Genomic DNA, 24,535 nt, shown 5'->3' on the forward strand with positions numbered 1-24,535 from the left:
ACATGTCTCTCGATGCTCAGTGTCCTCGCATGATAGGAGAGACATGGAAAGAGCGGGAGGGGATATTTGGGTGAGGTCGTTGTCACAGATGCCTCCCACAGCTGCCAGCTGCTGCCATTATAAGACTCTGTACACATCCATCTCAAAATAACCCCTTAGATACAAGACGGAAGGAACTCTGCAATGCGCATACCACTAATTTTATTTTGTTGCTACAACATATCAACATTGTGAGAATAGAATAAATTAATTGGACCACTCTTAAGTGTATGTGATATGTGTATATGATATGATCATGGCTAGTTTCTCGTCAGGTGAAGGTTACAAAGTCGTCAGACCTGTTTATATCTTTTATTCGATTCAACAACTGGGCCACAAAATTAAGGCTGTACAGGGAGAGTGGGATAAGTTGAGCCATTTTTTTTTTCATTCAGCATCATTCCGTCAAGGGAAGTATACTATTCTTTCTAACAAAGATATCTGCATATGTTTCAGGATGTTGTGTATCCCTGGAAATAGTCAGAATTCATGTCAATATTACAGTTTTGAAAATAGAGCTTGTCCAAAAAAAGGTAGTCTCTTGGGACAACTTATCCCACAACTTACTTATTGGGTAAGTTGAATCACGGGCCAGGGTAAGTTAAGCCTCCTACAAATGTCTGTACTGAATGAAATATTACCACTACCTTTTTAAAACCGTGTCTTTATTTACCCTAACACAATCGCTTTTTGTATTACAATCATTTTTTTAACACAGGCTTAACACCTAACAAACACTTTGTACTTTTTAAACACTTTTAACATAGGCCAGGCCCTGTTGTTACCTCATATCCCAGTGATAATGCCTTGCGTTATACCTGGGAAGAAAACACTTCCATTTGCTCAACCTGACATTGGATCAACCATTGGCTCAACTTACCCCATGGTCATTGGCTTACCCCAAGGCAAACATTTTGACTATATTAGCCCACACAGCTACAAGGATGCACTTTAATTCTTGGTTTAGGACCTCATATTGACGCTTACAGAGACTCCAACTGATGTATAGAACAATCTTAAAATTATCTACTTTGGTTTAGATACAAGCATCATGAAAACTCAAACAAATTTGACTTGGTGAATCTGTTTTTTGGACCTGACTTGCTTACCACTTTTTCCATGTGATTTCTTCCTTCAGACTCCATGAAATGATGACCTCTTCCTAAATATTTGGTCAAATTATGAATTTTGTGTATGGTTTCCTATAAACAAGGGTGGCTCTGCTTACCCCTTTGGCTCAACTTACCCACTCTTCCCTACTGTATTGACCTGTCAGAATTTAATGTAAAAAAAATAAATGTTATCATATTCAAACTCAACGATTATTAAAACATTGATCACTGCGGGGCTGGGTTTAATGCAGTATAATTGTCTGGGGAGCTTACTGAAAATAATGTTTCATATACGAGTAGCCCTGGACAAGGGCGCTCTCTAGGCCTACATGGATAAGCCTAAAAAAATCAGTGAGTGGCTCTCAGCACCACTTAAGCCTGAAATAGCTAGAGAGGCAGCAGGCAGGATTAGTGATGCAGGGTCAAGAGGTTGTCACCTGTTTGTCCTCAATCACGTCACCCTGCGGAATCAAACAGATACTGGAACATGGACATGAAATTAAAGGCTACAGGATGTCTTCATTTGGTTTTCATCCATAGGATATGTTTAGTCACTCCATTTTGTAGTCTACTAAATCAATACCCTATGAACATTGAACATGTATTGCTACAGTGTCTTCAGGAAGTTTTCACACCCCTTTACTTTTTTACTTCACATTTTGTTGTCTTACAAAGTTGAATTAAAATTGGTTTATTTGTCTTTTTTTATCAACAATCTACACAAAATACTCTGTCAAAGTGAAGGACAAATTCTAACATTTGTAAAACAAAATCATGAAAAATACAAAATACCTTGATTAGATAAGTATTCAACACCTTGAACTAATACATGTTAGAATCACCTTTGGCAGCGATTACAGCTGTGCGTCTTTATTGGTAAGTCTCTAAGAGCTTTCCACACCTAGATTGTGCAGCAGTTGCCCATTATTATTTTCAGAAGTCTTCAAACTCTGTCAAATTGGTTGTTGATCATTGCTAGACAACCATTTTCAGGTATTGCTATAGATTTTCAAGCCGTTTTAAGTCAAAACTATAACTTGGCCACAGGAACATTCACTGTCTTCTTGGTAAGCAACTCTAATGTAGATTTGTCCTTGTGTTTTATGTTTTTGTCCTGCTGAAAGATGAATTAATCTCCCAGTGTTTGGTGGAAAGCAGAATGCTTAGCTCCATTCTGTTTCTTTTTTATCCTGAAAAACTCCCCAGTCCTTAACGATTACAATTATACGCATAATATGATGTACCCACCACTATGTTTGAAAATATGGAGAGTGGTAGTCAGTAATGTGTTGTATTGGATTTGTCCCAAACATAACACTTTGTATTCAGGACAAAAAGTGAATGACTTTGCCAAATTTGTTGCTTACTTAAGTGCCTTGTTGCAAACAGGATGGATGCTTTGAAATATTTTTATTCTGCACAGTGTTCTTTTCACTCTGTCAATTAGATTAGTATTGTGGAGTAACTACAATGTTGTTGATCCATCCTCAGTTTTCTCCTATCAGAGCCATTCAATTCTGTAACTGTTTTAAAGTCACCATTGGACTCTTGGTGAAATCCCTGAGCAGTTTCCTTCCACTCCGGCAACTGAGATAGGAAGGACGCGTGTATGTTTGTAGTGACTGGGTGTATTGATGCTCAAAGGAATATTCAATGTCTGTTTAAAAAAAAAAATGACCCATCTACCAATAGGTGCCCTTCTTTGCAAGGCATTGGAAAACCTTCCTGGTCTTTGTGGTTGAATCTGTGTTTTGAAATTTACTGCTCGGCTGAGGGACCTTACAGATTACAGCCAGAGTATGTGTTGGGTACATAGATGAGATAGTCAGTCAGTCAGTCAGTCAGTCAGTCAGTCAGTCAGTCAAAAGTAATGTTAAACACTATTATTGTCCATGCATTTTATTATGTGACTTGTTAAGCAAATGTTTACTCCTGAATTTATTTAGGCTTGTGATAACAAAGGGGTTGAATACTTATTGACTCAAGACATTTCAGCTTTTCATGAAAAAAATAAATAATAATAATTCAACAAACATAACTCCACTTTCACATTCTGGGGTATTGTGTGTAGGCAAGTGACAGAACTGAATTTAATAAATGTTAAATTCACGCTGTAGCACAATAAAATGTGGAAAAAGTCAAGGGGTGTGAATATTTTCTGAAGGCATGTGCTGTTAAGGACATGGTATCACATTTCTGTGTCATAGCGCCAGTTACTGTGATGACACGCAGACAGTGAGCATTTACGTCCAATAGGCCTATGTGCATTTCAGAAGGTTTTGGCAATGTAAATGAAGTTTTTACTTCAGATAATAAACTGACCTTGGTGTGACGGTCAGTTGAGGTCCTAATACTTTGTATCTTTGTTTGCAACCTTGAACTACTAAGAAACATAATGCTATTTTTAAGCCTGTTGAGCTTTGTTCCTCTTGAATAATCTCTCCTCGGCCGTCCATTACGTCAGTCGTAAAACTCTGTCCTGACCAGTTCCCAGACAGACAACCCAGTTCAAAAGTCAAAGCCCTTGTGACTCTTATGTTATTCCATCCGATCTTTCCATGGTCCTCGTTGTCATAGCAATCATAAACAATTAATGGGTTTGAAGGAGGACACAGGAGAGCACTCTGTTGTTGCAGAGCTATAAATCTCTGTTTCCACCGGCACTTAAAATTAGGGACAAATTCGAGTTGGGTCGAATGTAGTTCTCAAATTCGAGCTGAGTCGAGGGAAACCCGGGCCAGCGCAGCCCAGTTTCACAACTTGTGCCAGCTCAATAAGATTTTGGCTGGTGGCGCCCTTACTATGCAACCACCAAGCTGATCCCTGCTGGATGCTGATACAACGTTTAGGTAGCTTGTCTGGGCTTGTTGCTGTTAGCTAGCACATGGACAAGCAGTACTGCAGTAGTCAGACATGACACAAATTACCGCCATAGCTGGATCCTTCATTCATTTTTGCACTACACAATAAACTTTTATGAGAACAGTCAGCCCTTGAATGCTAGCTACCTAATGTTAGCAAGCAAATCAGAGTTGAAACAAGCTAGCTAGCTAGCTAACGTGAGCTAGCAGGAATTTTAGCTGGCCAGGTCGTATTGAAAGCTAGCTACACGGCTCTGAGTCTGGTTGGCACTGGCAGTAGTATGGGGTACCGTTAGTTATAGCATGGTGAGGGTGAATTAAATTCTTCATCTTGTAAGCTAGCTAGCTAGCAACATTAGCGAAGCCAGCTGCAGTTACATATTGGCTACCTAGCAATATGACATCATTTCAAATTTCTGGAGGCAGTGGAAACGCAATTTGAGCTAGCCCACCAAGGCCAGCCCAACCTGGGTTGACTTCAAAGTGCCAATGGAAACGGAGCTGAACTCAGACTGTATGATGCTACTGATGGGACATGATCGGATTGGTTTAATTCTATCGTGTGCCTTACTGTACTATTCTAAGAGTGTGCTTAGATCATGCCCTTACTGTAGATATATGTCAATATGCTTAATATATTTATTTTCAATGGGAAATGGACATTGGTTTTGTTCAGTTCACGTTCCAAACAGCCCTCAGTCTTTGACCTTGGCACCTGGCTGCTGACTGATTCTATTATCCCAGTTGTCCTGTTTCCCTTTTGGCCCTGTGACTCACTGGCGGCAGTGAGAGCCACTTTAATTATAGCGCCACAACATTCCAGCAGGACAGAATGAAGAGAGAGAGAGTCCACTGGAGAGAGTGGTGGGTTTTCAAAAGGAAAGAGAGTAATATATTTATTTTCTATTTCCTATTCTATATATAGAAATCCAGAAAGGTAGAGGTAGGGGGTGAGATTGTGAGCGAGTAAGAGAGCGAGAGGCTTGGCCCTAGGCCTTATGTCAAATTAAGAGATGGGCAAGCAGAATGCTACTGTACACTGAGTCATTCCTTGACCACTGCTGTGTCTTGACATGTATCTCTCTCTTCCTTTTAGAGAGAAAACAACTAAAACAACCAATGGGTCAGAAACTGAACAAAGTGTCGGAAAAGGAGGGAGTTTCAACAAATGCCTCCAATGGAGGAGAGCAGTCGGAGCCCGGTGAACAGGGCAGTGGTAGCAGTAGCGGTGGGACTGGGAGCTATGGGAAAACAGAGGGCCTGAGTGTCAGCAGCAGCCTGTCCAGTGAGCAGGGAGGCGATGAGCTCACTGCCACCCCGGCATTGACAGACACCCTCAGTGAGGGGCCAATGAGCACCTCTCTATGTGAGGAACAGAGCCCCTTGACCGCGGGGGGAGGGAACGAGGGAGGGGACAGAGAAGGCAGGGCTGTCACATATGATATAGAGAAGCCAGAAAGTGTCCTGAACTCTGAGAGGAGCACACAGCACTCAGAGCCCAAAACACAGAATAAAGCTGCGGGTAGTAAGAAAAGGGCAAATACAATGGAAGGACAAGTGAGGAGTAAATCCCTGGCTGGAAGTTGGCACAGCAACTCAGATACAGAGGATACGACAGATATGTCTAACACAGAGGACTTGGTGACTACAGAGCCTACCGAGGAGGACTTTGTACTTCTGGAGAAGGATGAATCGTGGTTATCATCTAATGTGAGGAGCACGATCGCTAATATCAGGGACAAAGAGAAGGAAATTAAACCGCTCTCTGTAAATAGAATAGTGAAGGAGGATACGACTTCTGCCGCTGTTGTGGATAAACCTCAAGACCATACAACGTCGCCTACTGATCCAAAGAGGAACGTTTCTTCTGCTGTGAATGTTCAGAGGCTCAGTGAGGACAGACTTCAGAGCTCTTCAGGAAAAAAACACCAGGAATCCAGTAAGAAGACCTCACAAAAAGCCTCACCTTTGGGTGATGAAACAAGCAAAACACAGAGTTTGCAACAAGTAACACGGGATGAGGATACGAGCAGCACTGTAAACACTTCTTGTGTTCTTTCCGGTAATGGTAGCAGCGGTTGCGATGCACATACCCAATGTTCACACACAGAATGTTCGGAAAGAGCGGATCCACATTTGGCTGAACCTGAAGGCATCGTGTGTCGCCCGAAGAAGGCTGAACGAACTGAAGCTGTCAAAGCTATGAAGGAGAATGAGGCGGGAAAGACTGCGACTTGTGAGCTCAAAACGGGCATTCAAGGCAAAGAACCAGCCCTCTTGAGTATTGAATCAACCCATGCCAATTCCAAACCAAATGATATATATAATAAATCCCCTGAAGATAAAGACTGCACTCATGAGGATTTGGTCCTATTAAATATAGAGGAAGAACTTGATGAGAAAACAGAAGCATTAACCACGCTCAACACAAAAACGAAGCCGGACAAACGCTCGGAGACGACAGATCTTGTTAAGAGTGGTTCACAAACTGAAAAAGAGCGGAAGGCCACAGCCACAGATGAGCATCCACAGGTGAAAGACGTGCCGAGGAGGGAGGTAAAGAGAGACTGTGTCACAGACCACAGGATTGAGGCTTGTCAGTCAAATCGGTGCGAACCTGAAGTACCCAGGGCATCTTCCACATGTGTCCCAGGACATATTGACACACCAAATCCTCCTCAGCCTCCACCAAAGGCCAAAGGTACAGACAAAACTGGGAAATCCATTCAACAGTTTGATAATGTAGAGAGCCATTGTGGTAGTGTCTCCTTACAACAGCAAACTGAAACTTCTACTGGAAAAGCAAAAGAAGTATCCCTGTCCACTGATACATGCACCTCCATCACCAAATATCAACATTTAGCTGCTGAACAGTCTCAGAGTAAGACTGAGGCTGTTTTACATGATGCTAAGGAAGAACTTGCTGGTAGTTGTTCTTCTGTAAAGGTAGAGAAAGAGCCAGTACTTCAGAATGCAGTCATATCTCCCTCACCAATTCAGATTCTGAGTGTTACTGAGAATGCCAAAACATCCCTTTCTGATGAGAATGTTAATTTAACGGCTGGTAGAAAAACAAACATCCAATCAGCTGCCTCTATGTCAAAAAAACAGGTCAAAGTTAATGTCCTCTCCTGCTCTGTCCCCAAGATGCCACAACTCATAACTGCCTCGTCCTCATGCTCATTAGAACAATGCAATGTGATTCCCTTACCTCCTCTGTCTGTGCCAACTTTAGAGGACAGTGATGGGCAGAGGCAGGTTGTTAGCATGCAGATGGAGAGCCAGCCTGTCTGTTACATTGCTGTCATCACCCCACCACCCCTCATTCATAGTCTGCCTGAGAGGAAAATGGAGAGCACATTGCCAACACAACAAAACAACAGTATGGATTTCACCCAGACAGAGGACAAAGCGACCTCAGGTGCCTCTATAGATCCTTATGTTGCAGGGAAGAGGCTTAAACCAAAGGGGCCTCCTCCACCTGTCCCAAAAAAGCCCCCAAATCCCTTCGTTAAGATTCCAGCTGCAAAAACATGCTGCTTGGATGAGCAGAAGATATGTGATGATTATTATCACAAGGAGGAGGAGGAGAAGAAGAAGAAGAGGAGGAGACATTCACATCAAGTCAACAAAGAAAATGCTTGTGACACAGCTCCTCAGGACATGTGTGTGTTATGGGACAACACAGGTGCTGCTTACACTGTACCATCCAACATGTACACGCCAGATAATTTCGATTTTTCACAACGACAAAGGACACCAACTAGAGAGGAAAAGTATAGAAATATCATAGATTTTGATGCTTGGGCACAAATGGTCAAACGTGCTGCAGAAGAGGAAGAACCAAAACAACTTGACATGTTGGACGGACAACCTGTTTTGGAAAAGCAGGCTAAATTCAAAGGTCCACCGCCTCCTGTACCAAAAAAGCCCCAAAAGCCATTTGTTCTATTAGAAACGGTTGCCATCTCAGAAGACATAACTTGTCCTTCATATGACGAGGAGATACGAGAACTAGAGCAGGCCTTGTGTAAGAGAATGGAATGTGATGATGATGATGACCCTGAACCCCATGCTGACACTGTCAGCACAGATGTCCGTTGGAAGAACTTTGACCACAGTGACCGTGGAATCCATAGTGGTCTTGTTGAGCAGCGTTATCGTGATACTGTGTCTGAGCACGAAACTGAGACATACAGGCCTGTGGCTGAGCATGAAACTGAGACATACAGGCCTGTGGCTGAGCTCATAAAGGAGACTAACCGGATGCACCAGAGAATCAGGCATGCAGACTGGACAAAACCCCTTGCGGCCAAGTCCATGATCAGACATGCAGACCGGGCAAAACCGCTCACGGCCATGTCCATTGCCGGGGCTGTGGACCAGGGCCAGAGCCTGAAAGTATCACAGATGAAGAAGGCCTTTGATGTCACTAAGAAGCCTGCTGAAAAACCACCAGAGCCTGAACCCAAAAAAGGTAAGAAGGTGCTTTGGATCAATGTTCTCTCTGTCTATATGTCTCCCTCATATCAAATGTAATTTGTAACATGCTTTGTAAACAACAGGTATAGACTAACAGTGAAACTCTTAATTGCGGACCCTTCCCAAAAATGCAGAGAGAAAAAAAGAGAATAAATAGAAAAATAATAACACAAGGAATAAATACACAATGAGTAATGATAACTTGGCTATATGCACGGGGTCCCAGTACCGAGTCGATGTGCAGGGGTTCGAGGTAATCGAGGTAGATTCAGTATGCATAGTTTCCTAGGAACTGTCGGCGCCGGAAGTACTAAGATGTATGTACGTACACAGTAGGTAGGGATAAAGTGACTAGGAAACAGGATAGATAAACAGTAGTAGCAGTGTTAGTGTATGTGATGAGTCAAAAGGGACAATGCTATAGCTATTGGTTAACTATTTAATACTTGGGGGTAAAAGCTGTTCAGGGTCCTGTTGGTTCCAGACTTGATGCATCGGTACTGCTTCTATGACTTGGATGGCTGGAGTCTTTGACCATTTTTAGGGCCTTCCTCTGACACGTCCTGGTATAGAAGTCCTGGATGGCAGGGAGCTCGGCCCCAGTGATGTACTCTCTCTCCCTCCCTCCCTCCCTCTTGCTCGCTCACTCTAGTTGGTGTGTGTGTCTCTCACTCTCTCTCACCCACACACACACACAGCCACACACACGCATACGTGAGGAACCTGAGTTGTAAAGAAGTCATTTTTGTCAGATTGCAGTCTGCCTTTGAGTCAATGACACACACTAGCCCTTTGGAACTATGTTATGTACATGTTAGAATGTGTTAGTCGTTGGGTTCAGCTGTACTGTACATAGAACCACATGTATGTGGGAAGTTTGAGGGTTGGCAATAGTGCCTGATAAATTGCTGACTCTTACAATGAAAATAAATAAGGTACAGGTTGACTTGGAGCAAACATCTGAGAAATGTGATAAGCAGGATAGCGTGAATGGAGACATTTGGAACTGCCTGCCCTGCAGTTCTCAGAATCACCACATGCAGGCGCACTAAACATAAGAAAGCTGAGTATTGGCACATTATTGTACACATTCTTTTGCTGTTGGTTTTGAATGTGCCTTGAAGTTTAACTGTAGGCTATGTCCAATCTAGCAGGGCTATGCAGTTACATGGGTGTGTCAATTAAAAGGTAAATTAGGCTGAGTGTGTGACATTTCATGCTGGTTGCATGTACAGGTTGTTTACAGCAAATACTCAATCATTTCTGAGACCATTGGCATTGTTCCTCCAAAACGACCATGATCTAGGCCTAGTTGTCCTTTTATTATAGACCTACTTGTAACAGTGTTGGTGATGCTTTCATAGACCCATTAATAATTTTCAGTGGAGAAAAAAAAGCATTTTTTATTAAAAGAGTATCTTTATCATATAAATGAGACAATTGGTATCTCTCCGATATGGGATTCCTATAATGCCTCATATGGAAGAGGCGGGGATGAAACAGGGCGTTGCTTCCGGTTCATAGAATTGCAGTCTGGAGGGAAAGAATACTCGAACGGCTGAACGAGTGTAACAAGGGAAAATCTTAACGGACGAGGGCTAAACTACCATATTCATGTTTTCAGATTGATTACCTCGTGTTCACGGAAAATTTCGCATAGATTTAGGAGGTAAGGAAAATGGACTGTCCTGTATTTGCAGTAAACATCTTGCTGCTAGCTATCCTACCCGGCTGTGCACCGTTTTGAATGGGAACAGCCAGATCCATGAATAAAATCTGCACTTGCGTCATAATAGCTCACTGACGGTGGTCTATGCTCCAAATTCTAGACGGTAGCATCTTCATGTAAATTCATAAACATCTTTGTCATCCATTTATTAGACACCGCTGTAGCAAGTCATTATTAACCGCACATTTTTCCTCCTGAGTGGGGAGCTGCCTTTGGAAATTATTGCTAATGAATTGCACATAAGGAAGTAGCTAGCATTTTTGCTTGCCACACAATGCATGGCGATTGTCCACCTTTAGATTATGGAATGAAGAGTAGCCTGCTATGTTCTGACTATGGTCAAATGTGTTGGTTTATTAATACACTGTATTTACATGTCTACTCTGATCAATCATCAATAACCTGTATGAATCAGAAACATGCATGGAGATGACGGCAGCCTACAGGACCCAGCCATCTAGCTAATAGCTAGCTACATTGCTTAGCTACCTAGCTACATGCTCTGTGGCAGACAATGATGTGTCCAATGATATGCATCAATGATGCCCAGTCTGATAGCTAGCTAGGCCATAAACGTATTATAGATGCCACTGGTGGGGTTGTCACAGTTCAATCCAAGACTATAGTTATCAGTCTGTCTACTGCACCCATACTGTTCTTACCAGGAAAGTAGGCATATGGCCTACCTTAGTCTGACCAACATTTTAATCATTTTGAACACAAATGCAATAATTTGGTTACAGTGTGTCCTTAAGTCGACCTCACAATACCTAGCACCTACTATAGCAAATGGTTTGCATTATTGGTCATGTCACTTTTGCTTGCTGTAGTGGAGGAGAAGTTATGGTGAAGTTGGACATTCATCTATCAGGGGTGAGAAGATATTATATAGTATATGCCATGTATCAGACGCTTTTATCCAAAGCGATTTAGTCATGCATACATTTTTTTTGTAAGGGTGATCCATGGCAACCATGCTCTACCAACTGAGCCACACAGGACCGATATACATGATTGACTTCTGTTTAGCAGCAGAGTATGTTAGTCTCAAAGTTGCTGACATAACTGTCAATGCTGTATGTTGTGTATAGTAAGGATTTATGTATGACCCTTCCATTCCAGTTACAGCTGCAACTAACTCTGTAAGAAGAATAGAAGGGTGATTCCATATCTCTAATTGAACTACAGTGAAAGATGCCATACACTCAGTAAAAGGAGAACGTAGACCCAAGGTTCATATGGGTGTGATCTTTAAGTTGCAGTGGTGCTACCCCAGACTCGGTCCTTTTTGTGCCATGCTGCTCTCTGTAAAGTAGGTCATCGTGTTGAGAGAAATTAGGCATGCGAGGCATGGAGCACATCTTGGTGAATGGTTCATGTGTGTGAGAGGAGAGCCTATCCAGAATGAATCATTAGGGCTGAAACTAGTAATGGAACGAAATGTTCTGTTTGTCAAACCCTGCATGTCCTTCTCTGGCTGCATCTTGCGGTTGTAGTTATGCAGGCTGTGGTCATATAACCACAGCATCATAGCCTATGTCCTGTACCCAAGGCTTCGACCCAGGAGAGTATTTGACCCAGGAGAGATGGCCTTGCTGTGCTAATGCCTGTTCCCGCTTCAAAAGAGATCGATGTGTGACTAGGAGAGTCCATTCAGGACAAATTAAGGATAGCCTATGTGTAGGCTAATATGATTTATAGGAAATATGGTGTTGCTATATATGCAGATGTTTCTGTCACTGGCCCCATTTCATCAAAAAGATGCAAGCCCATTGACCTGGGCTTGGTTGATCTCAGTCAGAGGAGGAATGTAAACGCCGTAGCTCTAGCTGTCATTCACACGTGTGTGAGAGAGCGGACGGCCCAGCGACACATGTACCAGCTCCTTGTATAATGAAAATGACCTTGACTGAAAGGCCATCTTTCACCACAGGGACGGCTTCTGTGTTATTCAGATCAGGACTGTTGTTTCTGTCTATCCTACCATTCAAAACACGAGCTCAGGGCTCCTAACAACAATCTATGAGATTATGCCCGGTGCTTACGTCAGGTCAATTGATAGGCTATTTACTACATTCTGGCAGTCCTTGCGAGATTGCGAGGTCATCGGTGAACATTCTGAATAGACGTTGAAGGTAGCAGAATGTGGGTTAATGGTACAAGTACATAGAATGTCTGACTGGCATGCCTATTCTTATAGCCTGGTCTATTATCACTGTCTGCCATGCACATTGTGACCACTATATGGGCTAAAGGAAAGATACAACTTCTGCATCCACTTCCTGTGAAGGAAACCATCTGTCATCAAAAACAACATCCCATATGAAGGATGGTGGTAGGATCAAAATTCATTGAATGCCAATTGCCAGCAATGGTGAGTTTCGGCATGGGTGGCATGTTGGCAAAATGACAACTGCACACAGTATCTCCTCTCAAGATTATCCACCAGGTCAAGGGGGTGTCAAGTACAAAGTTTTAGTGCACTATGCTTGTGATACTTGATTAAGTGAAAGGTCTCAGGGAGTCTGAGCTAAAGGGCCTGAGTGGAACATAGCCCATAAGCATCAGTTCTATTACTGCCTGTCCTGGCTCAGCCCTGGCTGATTTCACAGTACTGTACTGTGGGTATGCACCGCATTCTGTTGGTGGCTATGGGAGACACAAGGAAGCCTTTGATGCTAACCCGTAATTGATTAAGCTCTTCCTGCAGCAGGGTCAGCTCTTCTGATGGGAGCCTGCTCCCTGTGAGGCGTGATGGGAATCTATCATTGTTGTTATGGAAACAGAGCTATACGCTAGCTAGACAGACCTCTCGTGGGACTTTGTTTGTGGCCAGCTTACACCAACATGCAGCTTGCCAAAGTGAACATTGGGCAATGTGAATAAAGGCTGCCTAAGTAGGCTAATAAGAAGGGCAGTGGATGAGATGCAAAGTTTTCTCAAAATACATATTAGGCTAATGCTTTCTAGGTTCATAGTTCATACACACAAACTCAGCCATCACCTCATTTGATCAGATGCACAGAAAAGTAGACATCTAAAAGTCTGCCTCTATTCTGATTTGGAGCCAGCTCTGCTGTTAGGCTTGATCCAGTTTAGATAAGCTGTGATCTACCATTTGAGGCAGAGATGGGGATAACTAACTTGACCCTATCCTATAAAGTTTTCAATGTGAGTGGCTTCATATCAACTGAGCCTTAGTTTGGGCAGTGGCCACACCAGTATTTGTTTTCAGTGTAGAGCGTGTCTAAAGAGAATGTGAAGTTTGATATTTGTATATACACTACATGACCAAAAGCATGTGGACACCTGCTCGTCGAACATCACATTCCAAAATCATGGTCATTAATATGGAGTTGGTCCCCCCCCTTTGCTGCCATAACAGCATCCACTCTTCTGGGAAGGCTTTCCACTAGATATTGGAACATTGATGCGGGGACTTGCTTCCATTCAGCAACAAAAGCATTAGTGAGGTTGGGCACTGATGTTGGGCGATTAGGCCTGGCTCGCAGTCAGCGTTCCAATTCATCTCAAAGGTGTTCGATGGGGTTGAGGTCAGGGCTCTGTGCAGGCTAGTCTAGTTCTTCCACACCGATCTCCACAAACCATTTCTGTATGGACCTCGCTTTGTGCATGGGGACATTGTCATGCTGAAACAGGAAAGGGCCTTCCCCAAACTGTTACCGCAAAGTTGGAAGCACAGAATCGTCTAGAATGTCATTGTATGCTGTAGTGTTAAGATTTCCCTTCACTGGAACTAAGGGGCCTAGCCTGAACCATGAAAAACAGCCCCAGACCATTATTCTTCTTTCACCAAACTTTAAAGTTGGCACTATGTATTCGGAAAGGTAGTGTTCTCCTGGCATCTGCCAAACTCAGATTCGTTCATTGGACTGCCAGATGGTGAAGTGTGATTCATCACTCCAGAGAACGCGTTTCCACTGCTCCAGAGTCCGATGGCGGCGAGCTTTACACCACTCCAGCCGAAGCTTGGCATTGCGTGCGGCATGTGTGCGGCTGCTCGTACATGGAACACCATTTCATGAAGCTCCCGACAAACAGTTAATGTGCCAACGTTGCTTCCAGAGACAGTTTGGAACTCAGTAGTGAGTGTTGCAACCGAGAACAGATCATTTTTTACATGCTATGTGCTTCAGCACTTTCACTATATATACAAAAGTATCTTGATTAAGTTCTGGGGGGAGATGTATGAGGAAAGATACTAACGAGACTAGGAAAGTCTCCACCCACCCTAAATCTGAAGCCAAATTTCAATCATGTCTATGGGCCAAATTTCCCATCCGGACCAAAGTTCATTGTTAGTCATCGCATCCCACAGTCTGACAGACACTAGGATACCATTTATGTAACGTGCGTCTGTCCATAAGAGATTAGTAACCCTGTTATAGCATCTGTCTGACATCTCTCTCTCTCTCTCCCTGTCTCTCCTCCTGATGACAGATATGTTCAGGCGAGTGGTGCGAGCGAGTAAGTTCCGTCATGTCTTTGGCCAGGCGGTGAAGAACGACCAGTGCTATGACGACATCCGCGTCTCCCGGGTCACATGGGACAGCTCCTTCTGTGCCGTCAACCCCAAATTTGTCGCCATCATCATCGAGGCCAGTGGGGGCGGAGCCTTCCTCGTCCTCCCTCTGCTTAAGGTGAGTGTGTCGCTGTCGGCCAACCAGGCAGCATCGTGGCTCCTCCTGTTTCATCGCTCTTGGAACACTTCCTCTCACTGTTGGCCTAGATCTCAGTATTAGTTACATTCAATCGCTCCATTCTGTTCCAGTATGATTTTGATTATTTGTTATTTCCTAAGGATTTGATTACTGAGAGTATTTGCAGAGGTCTTTCTTGAAATGGCTCATTCCTATGACTTCAACTAAATTAGATTACAATGATATTTTACTATGCCGGATATATGCCAATCGAATTTTGTTGGCCTGACAACGTATGCAGAACGTGAGGGTGCGCTGTCGTATCTTACTGCAAAGGGCTTGCCCACCTCGTTCAGGTTTTCTGACCTTATGGAAGACCAACAACTTCTGGACAGTAGTGCTACACGCTGAATGGATTTTAGGTCAAATGTCTAGGTGGTTTAAATTTGGTGAAAGAACATTTTATTTGAAAGAAGCTTCCTATGCCTGGGATTGATCAGCGTGACTAGCGAACCAGTGTGTGTGCATATGTGTAGGGGAGTTATGTGAACAGCCAACAGCAATTGTCTGTGTCTCCACTCTCCTCTCTCCCCTCCTCTATTCAGTACCCAAGAGCTTGCTGCTGCTGTCAGCAGATTTGACCATATATGGCAGTCCAGCACTTTGCATGTCAGGCTGCCTACAGGACCATTTCCTGTCTGTCTCCCGATTGGCTGATGGAAATGTGTGTTGGCTAGTGGATTCTGGGACATGGGTGTTAAAAATGTTGTGGTGAACTCTACATTCAAATATATTAAGCAGAATCACTTATATTGATGAGTGTCATATTGATGTTGTAATCAAATATCAATTTGCATTATTTGTTCAGGAAAACATGTTTGAGTTTAAAGGGATAGTTCACCCAAATTACAAAATGACATTAGTTTCCTTACCCTGTGTAAGCCGGTCTATGGACAAGGTATGACAGCAATAAAACGTCTCGGGGGGGGGGGGGCACTGAACTGAACTGCACGATTGTTGATGACATTCCGATGTTCAGATAAAGGGAATGAAATAGTTTAACATGCGCACTACCGCAGCGCACAACTCAAACAGCGGTGTGTAATTCAAAGCCTATACTTAATCACTCAGGATGTAACTTTCCAGTGCTTCTATTTTTGCCATGTAATGTTATTAAAACTAAATCAGACGACCTCATAGAATTGTTTACCTAGTCGACTTGTTGTTTTGTGTTCTATGCGACATCTGGTAATATGTTTAAATCATTTAAACACAATTTTTACCGACATGTTATTGGGCTCATTTCTGGAGGTGGAAATTATATTTTAGATGATGTCTGGCATCATTTTATTTTCCTACATTTTGGAGTAGAATGTCCTTTTTAAAAAGTCACCAGAACTGACCTTCACCAGAACTCAGTCCTTCTACATAAATATGATCCCCGGGGGCACCCCGGACCCCCTGAACAAGGATACTGGAATTGGTCAACTCCCAGTTTAATACATGTACAAAATGATCCTCTTCCCCAAAATGCATGATGGTCATAACCTCCCCTTTAATGTAAGAAAGTTAACTTGGCCCCAGACAATTGATCTGAGATCGACTTAAGTTTCAGTCATGGGATTTTTTTTTACCCCTGGTTTTAGCATTTGTGGCACAAATCCCATTCAGTCATGGGACCGATATTCACATTTTTCACGTATCATGTCCAAAAAATCCAAAAGTATCTCATTGATTGTGAAGCTCACCAAAGTCTCACTTGCGCTGCATATACATACACAAGCAGCCCAATTTGGATATTTTCCCCCACTAATTAGTCTTTTGACCGATCACCTCAGATCTTTTTCAGAGCTGATCTGATTGATCAAAAGACCAGAATTCGGCTGCCTGTGTAACGCAGCCTTATGGATGATTTAAACATGATTGGCTAAAAATGCTAATATCGGTCCCATGACTTGAATGGGATTTGTGCCACAAATGCTAAAACGTTAGCATTTGGAAACCGTGCCAGCCACTTATAGTAACAAACACCATAGACAAGCAATCAATCACATATCTATTTTAATCAGTATGGTTGTTGTAAAGGCATTTGTATTACATGCATTCACGCCCTCTTGTTACACTTGCCTCACTGACCCTAGGGTACTGGATGGGATGCAATTATTCTAGTCCACTTGGTTAATTAGTTTACATTATCATATATTTCCTTCATCCCCCTTAAAGAGACTGGTAACTGCTACATTGCTTAAAGCGGCACTACGAGATTCTGGCATTTAAGCCGTTTTCCGACGTACCCAAAGTCAGATTCACGAGTTCAGCAACACATCTCCAAACACCATTATTCACAACAATTAGACAGTATTATCCATGGAACAGAGATGATTGTTTGAGTGAATATGTAACTTCCTGGCTGTGTCTTGAAAATATTTCTCCCTTTTTGCGTGAGTGTGTTCTCCAACATCTGCTGTAACATCTGTTGTAGTCACTTACCTCCAGTCTGTCTGTCCACTCATGTAGCAGTAGCCTATATAATGGTCAGATGTCAACCTACACTGGAAATTAGTGATTGGGGAAAAATGTACACAGTAAAGTATAGCGACGATATATCGATTCTATGGCTTCAGTAGTATCAATTCTCTAACAAAAAAACGCTAAGGTTAGCTAGGCCTAGTCGGCTGTTCCTGCGCCAAAACTCTGGTATTACTTCTCTAGTTTGTTATCCATCTTTTTAAGTGGTGAGCCAACATGTTTTCAGCAATTTTATGTCCATGTGGTCAGAACTCGTTTTACTCATGGCTCTCTCTTGTCCCTCTGCAGTAGACACGGTGAGCAATATCTTTGGAGTGTCAAATTGCAATAAAATTGCAGTATTGACTCAAAATACATATAGAATCGCAATACATATCGTATTGTGATGTCCCTGGAAATTCCCAGCCCGACTGGAAACGTGACTGTTACCGACGTCTTGTTCTAGAACAGATCTGCATTCCCCCTGAGAGGGAGGCTTGTGTATGGGGAGTCTAATTAGTGAAGATACTCAGTCAACAAACCCAAACTATCCCTCCCTCCTTGATCTGTATGATAGGCCATGTTGTGAATATGAACTTACTGGCTGCTGTTCCCGCTCCTCCTGGCAAGTTGTTACCGTGACAACAGCAGTAATGGCAGACAGGGAGTGCCGGTTACGCCCCAGGGGGTCAGACCGGTGATTAGATTGCTTCTCAATTCCAGCATCTCATAATTAGGAGTTTTGAGAGCCTGATATTTCTATTTAGTATTAATGGCTGATTGAGAGAAAAAATATCAACATAGCTGCAGACTAAATGAAACATTAACGAGAATGCATACCTCTCTAGCCCTATACCTTGCCATCGCGATCACTCTTGGCAGGGACACATTTCTTTATCAGTGTGGTATTAAAAAAATGCTGAGGTCAGTAACAGCCGTAGTCAGGGACTAAGCTAGTTGTAAAAGGAGAACCGGTTTCTCACACAGCCCTTTCGTGACGTCACTGAGGCCTCAGTCCTGCCAGGCACAGAGTCGGTGTCGGCCTGGATTAACCCAAAGACAGAGGAGCTGAGCGAAATAAGTGGGTCCTCCTCTCCTCATCACTCATTGATCCAGTTGACGGCAGAGGTCACACGCTGACCCCCAGGTTGCTCATGTCATCTAGAGGCCCTCTGATTGGATTAATGGTATTTTTTTTTAGGAACGTTAGCCTGCGGAGTTTGTAAACGACCACGTCTCATCATGCCTTGGGGATTTGATGATAGTAAAGATGATGAATGGCGCTGAAAGAAAGTAATAGTTTAGAAATGCCAGACATACAGTAACAACAAAGTGTCTGTCTCATAGGGAGAGTAGTATGTCCTTTACCCTAACGCTTTATTTTATTCGTTTCTCCTTCACAATTCAACCCTTGGTCTTTGCCAGTAGGATTGGGGGCTCACAGTTCAGTTTCTCCCGTCCTATGTTACTGATCTCCAGCAATCATACCAAACCTCCTCTTTTCTCTCTCCAGACGGGTCGCATAGACAAGGCCTACCCAACAGTATGTGGTCATACGGGACCTGTCCTGGACATTGACTGGTGCCCTCACAATGACCATGTGATCGCCAGCGGCTCCGAGGACTGCACGGTCATGGTACGTACGTCTAGTTTTCACTGCTTACATGGTCAAAATGGTGTCGCGGTGACACTATGGTCAATATGCTGTCCTACCTACCTGCTACACACTTGGGCGCCTTGTGTGCATCTTGTGAAGTCAAGCTTGTCAACCCCTATAGATTATTTTGCAGTGAACTCGGTGACATCTCTGAGAAAGACCTGAGATTCACATGGGATCAATAACCCTGTCTGTCAGTGCTGCAACATTAACCTCCGTGGTGTGCTCTATACACAAAGCATGTGTCATAGCGTAATCAGAACCCCAGCCATATGTAAATGGTGGGGCGGTGAGGTCATCCTGTCAGTATGTCTTGCGTCTTTATTTGGTCTCGCCTGTAGCGAGAGACTGAAGTCCACTGAGTGGTCCATACAATATTTGATCTAATTTAATGTATTTTATATGATGCGATAGACCTAAAAGATGGAATACAAAAACATTGTAGGAAGGTCTGCTCTCTGAAACATGAAGTGTTATGCAGACCTTATTCCTCTCCCTTCCTTGTTTCTGAACAAAGGGTGTGTTGTCCCCATCAGCTCTCTGCTGCCACCTTTAGACTAAACACTGTTAGCACATCCTGGTAACATTAGACAAGCACATCAAAGATTGTATGAAGATGCCTAGAAACTGCTTCTCCAATAGAAATCGCTGATCGAAGCCTCCCGAGTGGCGCAGTGCTCTGAGGCACTGTATCGCAGTGCTAGAGGCGTCACTACAGACCCGTGTTCGATCCCGGGATGGATCCCAACCGGCCGTGATTGGGAGTCCCATAGATCGGCGCACAATTGGCCCTGCGCCTTCCGGGGTTAGGGGAGGTTTTGGGCGGGGGGGGTTTGGCTCATTTGTGCTCTTACAACTCCTTGTGGTGGGCCGGGTGCCTGCAGGCTGACCTCGGTCGTCAGGTGAATGGTGTTTCCTCCAACACGTTAGTGCGGCTGGCTCCCCGGGTTAGGCGAGTGGGTGTTAAGAAGCGCGGTTTGGTGGGTTGAAGACACATGACTCGACCTTCGCCTCATTGGGGAGTTGCAGCAATGAGACAAGATCAAAATTGGGGAGAAAAAAGTTGGTTAAAAAAGAAAATCACTGATCACAATGTCATGGCTGAATGTGGGGGTGCGAGTTGGTCCCCCTTTGCTGCCATAACAGGCTCCACTCTTCTGGGAAGGCTTTCCACTAGATATTGGAACATTGATGCAGGGACTTGCTTACATTCAGCCACAAAAGCATTAGTGAGGTCGGGCACTGATGTTGGGTGATTAGGCCTGGCTCGCAGTCGGTGTTCCAAATCATCCCAAAGGTGTTTGATGGGGTTGAGGTCAGGTCTATGTGCTGGCCAGTCAAATTCATCCACACATATCTCAACAAACCATTTCTATATGGACCTCACTTTGTGCCCTGGGGTGTTGTCATGTTAAATGTCATTGTGTGCTGTAGAGTTAAGATTTCCCTTCATTGGAATTAAGGGGCCTAGCCCAAACCATGAACAGCCCCAGACCATTCTTCCTCCTCCACCAAACTTTACAGTTGGCACAGTGCATTCGGGCAGGTAGCGTCTCCTGGCATCTGCTAAACCCAGATTTGTCCGTCGGACTGCCAGATGGTGAAGCATGATTAATCACTCTAGAGAATGCGTTTCCACTGCTCCAGAGTCCAATGGAGGTGAGTTTTACACCACTCCGGCTGATGCTTGGTATTGCGCATGGTGATCTTAGATCTCTGTAGTGAGTGTTGCAACCGAGGACAGACAGCACTCGCCGGTCCCGTTCTGTGAGCTTGTGTGGCCTACCACATCGCGCCTGAGCCGTTGTTGCTCCTAGAAGTTTCCACTTCACAATAACAGCACTTACAGTTGGCCAGGGCAGAAATTTAACGAACTAGTCTTTTGGAAAAGTGGCATCCTATAACGGTTCCACGTTGAAAGTCACTGAGCTCTTCAGTACGGGCCATTCTCCTGCCAATGTTTGTTTATGGAGATTGATTGCATGGCTGTGTGCTCGATTTTATATACCGGTCAGCAACGGGTGTGGTTGAAATAGCCGAATCCACTAATTTGAAGGGGTGTCCACATACTTTTGGCTGTGTAGTGTAGCTTTTAGTCTGTCTCCATAGTTAAAAATGAGAAAATCGCTAAAGACAAGTAGAAGCTAATGGCATCATGACTAACTTAATCTCTCTGTGTCTCCAGGTGTGGCAGATCCCAGAGAATGGGCTGGTCACCCCGCTGGCTGAGCCTGTGGTGGTGTTGGAGGGACACTCCAAGAGGGTGGGCATCGTCACCTGGCACCCCACGGCCCGGAACGTCCTCATGAGTGCAGGTAGAGACAGCTTTGACTCTCTGCTCTCACACAAGGAGTGTGGCACGTTCAGCATGGAGTACATTTGTCACATCAGCTCTGAGAATACAAGGCATCTTCTATATTTTTCACTCTACTGCGGGATTGCACTCTGCTATGAGACAGAGGCATGTGGATTCTGACTGTTGTTTGTTTGTGTCCGTCCTTCCAGGCTGTGACAACCTGATCATCATCTGGAATGTGGGGACAGGCGAGGCCATGATCCAGCTGGAGGACATGCACCCTGACGTCATCTTCAGCGCCTGCTGGAGCCGCAACGGAGCCCTCATCTGCACCGCCTGCAAGGACAAGAAGATCCGCGTAATCGATCCCCGCAAGGAGAAGATTGTGGCGGTGTGTGGGTTGGGGACTCTGGGGGTTGGCTTGATATGCACTCTTCTCTTTCATACTCATTCACAAACACCTACACACCCTCCTACCGAGACGTGTTATTGGTGCTCAAACATACGATCCTCTCTGACAGACGTGCTGTGTCTTTTCAGGAGAAGGACAAGGCCCACGATGGAGCACGGCCTATGAGAGCCATCTTCCTGGCTGACGGAAACATCTTCACCACCGGCTTCAGCCGCATGAGCGAGCGGCAGCTAGCCCTCTGGAACCCTGTACGTCACCTCCCAACCAGACATATACACACACACACACACACATAGATGTTCATGCGCTCATAGATGCACATATCCTTATCTAGCCACATATCCATCTTAGCACATGAAATGTATTTATTGTGTTAACAGAAAAGCATGGAGGAACCAATATCAGTCCACGAGCTGGACACCAGTAATGGAGTGTTGCTGCCTTTCTACGACGCAGACACCAACGTGGTGTACCTGTGTGGGAAGGTGAGGATGATATGCTTGTTTAGAGATGTCATGTCTTTCCTAAATCCCTGTCTTATCCCCCGAACCCAGTAGCACCAATAGTTTCCCATCTGGATGGCGGATTAGTGTGACGTCCGTCTTTCTGGGAGGATTTGTCGTTTTCTATTAACCTGACACTGTTAAAGTGCAGCGGCAGAGTCTCGCACGGGTTTTCTCAGTAAGCTCTCATCTCTGTTCAGGGTGACAGTAGCATCCGGTACTTTGAGATCACAGACGAGGCTCCGTTCGTGCACTACCTCAACACCTTCTCCAGCAAGGAGCCCCAGAGGGGAATGGGGTACATGCCTAAACGTGGACTGGACGTCAATAAGTGCGAGATTGCCAGGTAACGACCATACACTTAGAAAGTGTTTGACGGCTTTGAGACCTTCTCCTTTCGTCCACTAGAGGGAGGGCGTGTTGCGCTATTTGAGAGAACAGTCCCAATGCCTTTGATTCCCACGGCTGTACATCCTCATTGTATGATGTCTATTTCCCGTGCAGGTTTTATAAACTGCATGAGAGAAAGTGTGAGCCAATCATCATGACAGTCCCCCGAAAGGTTTGTCTCTTTCTTTGACTAATTATTTTTAACATTGAAGATATTGATGCTGTAAAAAAGAGTGCATTTGTCGTTCAGATGGGGGCAATATTAAGAATGGACAACAGTCCACCACTGACTAGAGTACAATCCTGATACCATTACGTCTCTCTCGCCATCCCACACACACGTACAGTCGGACCTGTTCCAGGATGACCTCTACCCGGACACAGCGGGACCAGACTGTGCCATCGAGGCGGAGGACTGGTTTGATGGGAAGAACGGTGAGCCTATCCTGATCTCCCTGAAAAACGGCTATGTCCCCGGAAAGAACCGCGACCTCAAGGTGGTCAAGAAGTCCAACGTCCTGGAGGGCAAGCCAGCCAAGAAAGCAGAGAACACCTCACCTGCCCAGAGCAAGGCCTCTCCACATCCCTGTACAGTGAGTAGGACTGGACAGTTACCGTAACAACATAGTGAATAAACTGTACTGTAACACTGGCAACAGTCAAGATGTATTAAGGTAAACTAAATAAATCAGTGACTAGATTTGGATCTTAGTCATTTTAGCCATTTAGATGGTTTGTGACGATGTCTCTTGTCATTTTTTTTTACTTGTAGTTCTTTCTCTGCTTTATCACAGCAAAATGAAGGGAAACTGGAGGAGCTACTGCGAGAGGTCAAGTCGCTCAGAGACCTTGTCACCCTACAGGACCGTCGAATTGCCAAACTGGAGGACCAGATCTCCAAGGTTGCCATCTAAGACTCGACCCCCGCTCAGGACCATTCATTGGTTGGGAGAGAATCAAGTGTGCGGGGCCAGCCACTGGCAAAATTGTAGAATTCGGCTTCATCAATTCCGCTTGGCATCTTCCCAGCGACGATCCCAAGCACGCATTCCAAGATGAACTTTTTTTTTTCTCATCATGCCTACCCTCACACTTTCCTCTAAAACACTTAGAGAAAAAAACTGTTGCAATTCATAGTCCACTTTTTACTGGGGATGAAATGCATTTAAATATCTGCCATTTTTTTTGTTGAATGGAAAGTCTTACCGTTTTTGTTATTGTTTTAAATTGTGGTCAAGAACATTTATGTGAAGTTTTTACTTACTGCCATACTCTCAACAGTTGTATGTAACCACCAGTATTGCCATATTCCCTTGATTTTTGTGCTGCCAAATTTAAATGGTGTGTGGTTCATGCACCACTTTTACATTTTAGTTTTTTGTGTCTTCTCTCCTGTTGTGCATTCCAGTTACAGACTATAATATCATAGAATAATTTAGTCAAAGATAATTATTTTCAAACCAACTATAGCTGTTACTGTTGCAAAAGAAAGACAAAATAAATCAGCTTTTTTTTTTTTTTTTTTTTGCAAGCCAACTGCTTGTATTAAGCATCAGGTCACTGAATGTGAAGGAAGTGCTTCTGATCATACTTTTAGCTTCTGCTCTTCTGGGTATAGATTTGAACTGTGGCGGTGTCTGGAGGCAGTGGGGTAAACTGCAGCTCTCGCTGGTGTAAATGTTGTGTAAGTGTAGTGGTGCCTCTGTCACTCTGTGGCTGGTATTAGGGGTCAATCTGAGGTCCCCTCTCCGGTGCATGTTGTGGCATTTGGAAAGGACCACTCTCAGCACTTGTTTCACTCAAACCTTTGACATATAGTTCTGTGCATGCAATAAAGATTTTACTCATGCACATGTCTTCTCCACAATAAATCCCTTAAATTCTT

The 24,535-nt window shown here is 44.0% G+C and overlaps 1 protein-coding gene across 2 annotated transcripts; it reads left to right on the forward strand.

Annotated features, from left to right (window-relative positions):
• The first annotated feature begins 5,494 nt into the window (after positions 1–5,494).
• cor1c (Coronin-1C) lies at positions 5,495–24,535 on the forward strand. Of its 2 annotated transcripts, none has more exons than XM_014128684.3 (11): positions 5,495–8,489; positions 14,685–14,884; positions 18,906–19,028; positions 21,235–21,364; positions 21,555–21,736; positions 21,886–22,005; positions 22,138–22,242; positions 22,461–22,606; positions 22,765–22,822; positions 22,998–23,243; positions 23,445–24,535. In XM_014128684.3, the coding sequence occupies exons 1-11, from the start codon at positions 5,558–5,560 to the stop codon at positions 23,562–23,564; spliced, it is 4,362 nt and encodes a 1,453-aa protein (XP_013984159.1). In that variant the 5' UTR covers positions 5,495–5,557; the 3' UTR covers positions 23,565–24,535.

This window comes from Salmo salar, chromosome 01 (genome assembly GCF_965601325.2).
Source record: "Salmo salar chromosome 01, fSalSal1, whole genome shotgun sequence".
Lineage (NCBI taxonomy): Eukaryota > Metazoa > Chordata > Actinopteri > Salmoniformes > Salmonidae > Salmo > Salmo salar.

Bases quoted from the DNA above. Each gene is read 5' to 3' on its own strand.
- cor1c (XM_014128684.3), top strand. From the start codon at position 5,558: ATGGAAGGACAAGTGAGGAGTAAATCCCTGGCTGGAAGTTGGCACAGC. The intron at 14,885-18,905 runs GTGAGTGTGTCG...TTCTCTCTCCAG, and splicing joins TCGTCCTCCCTCTGCTTAAG to ACGGGTCGCATAGACAAGGC. The intron at 22,823-22,997 runs GTTTGTCTCTTT...ACACACGTACAG, and splicing joins TCATGACAGTCCCCCGAAAG to TCGGACCTGTTCCAGGATGA.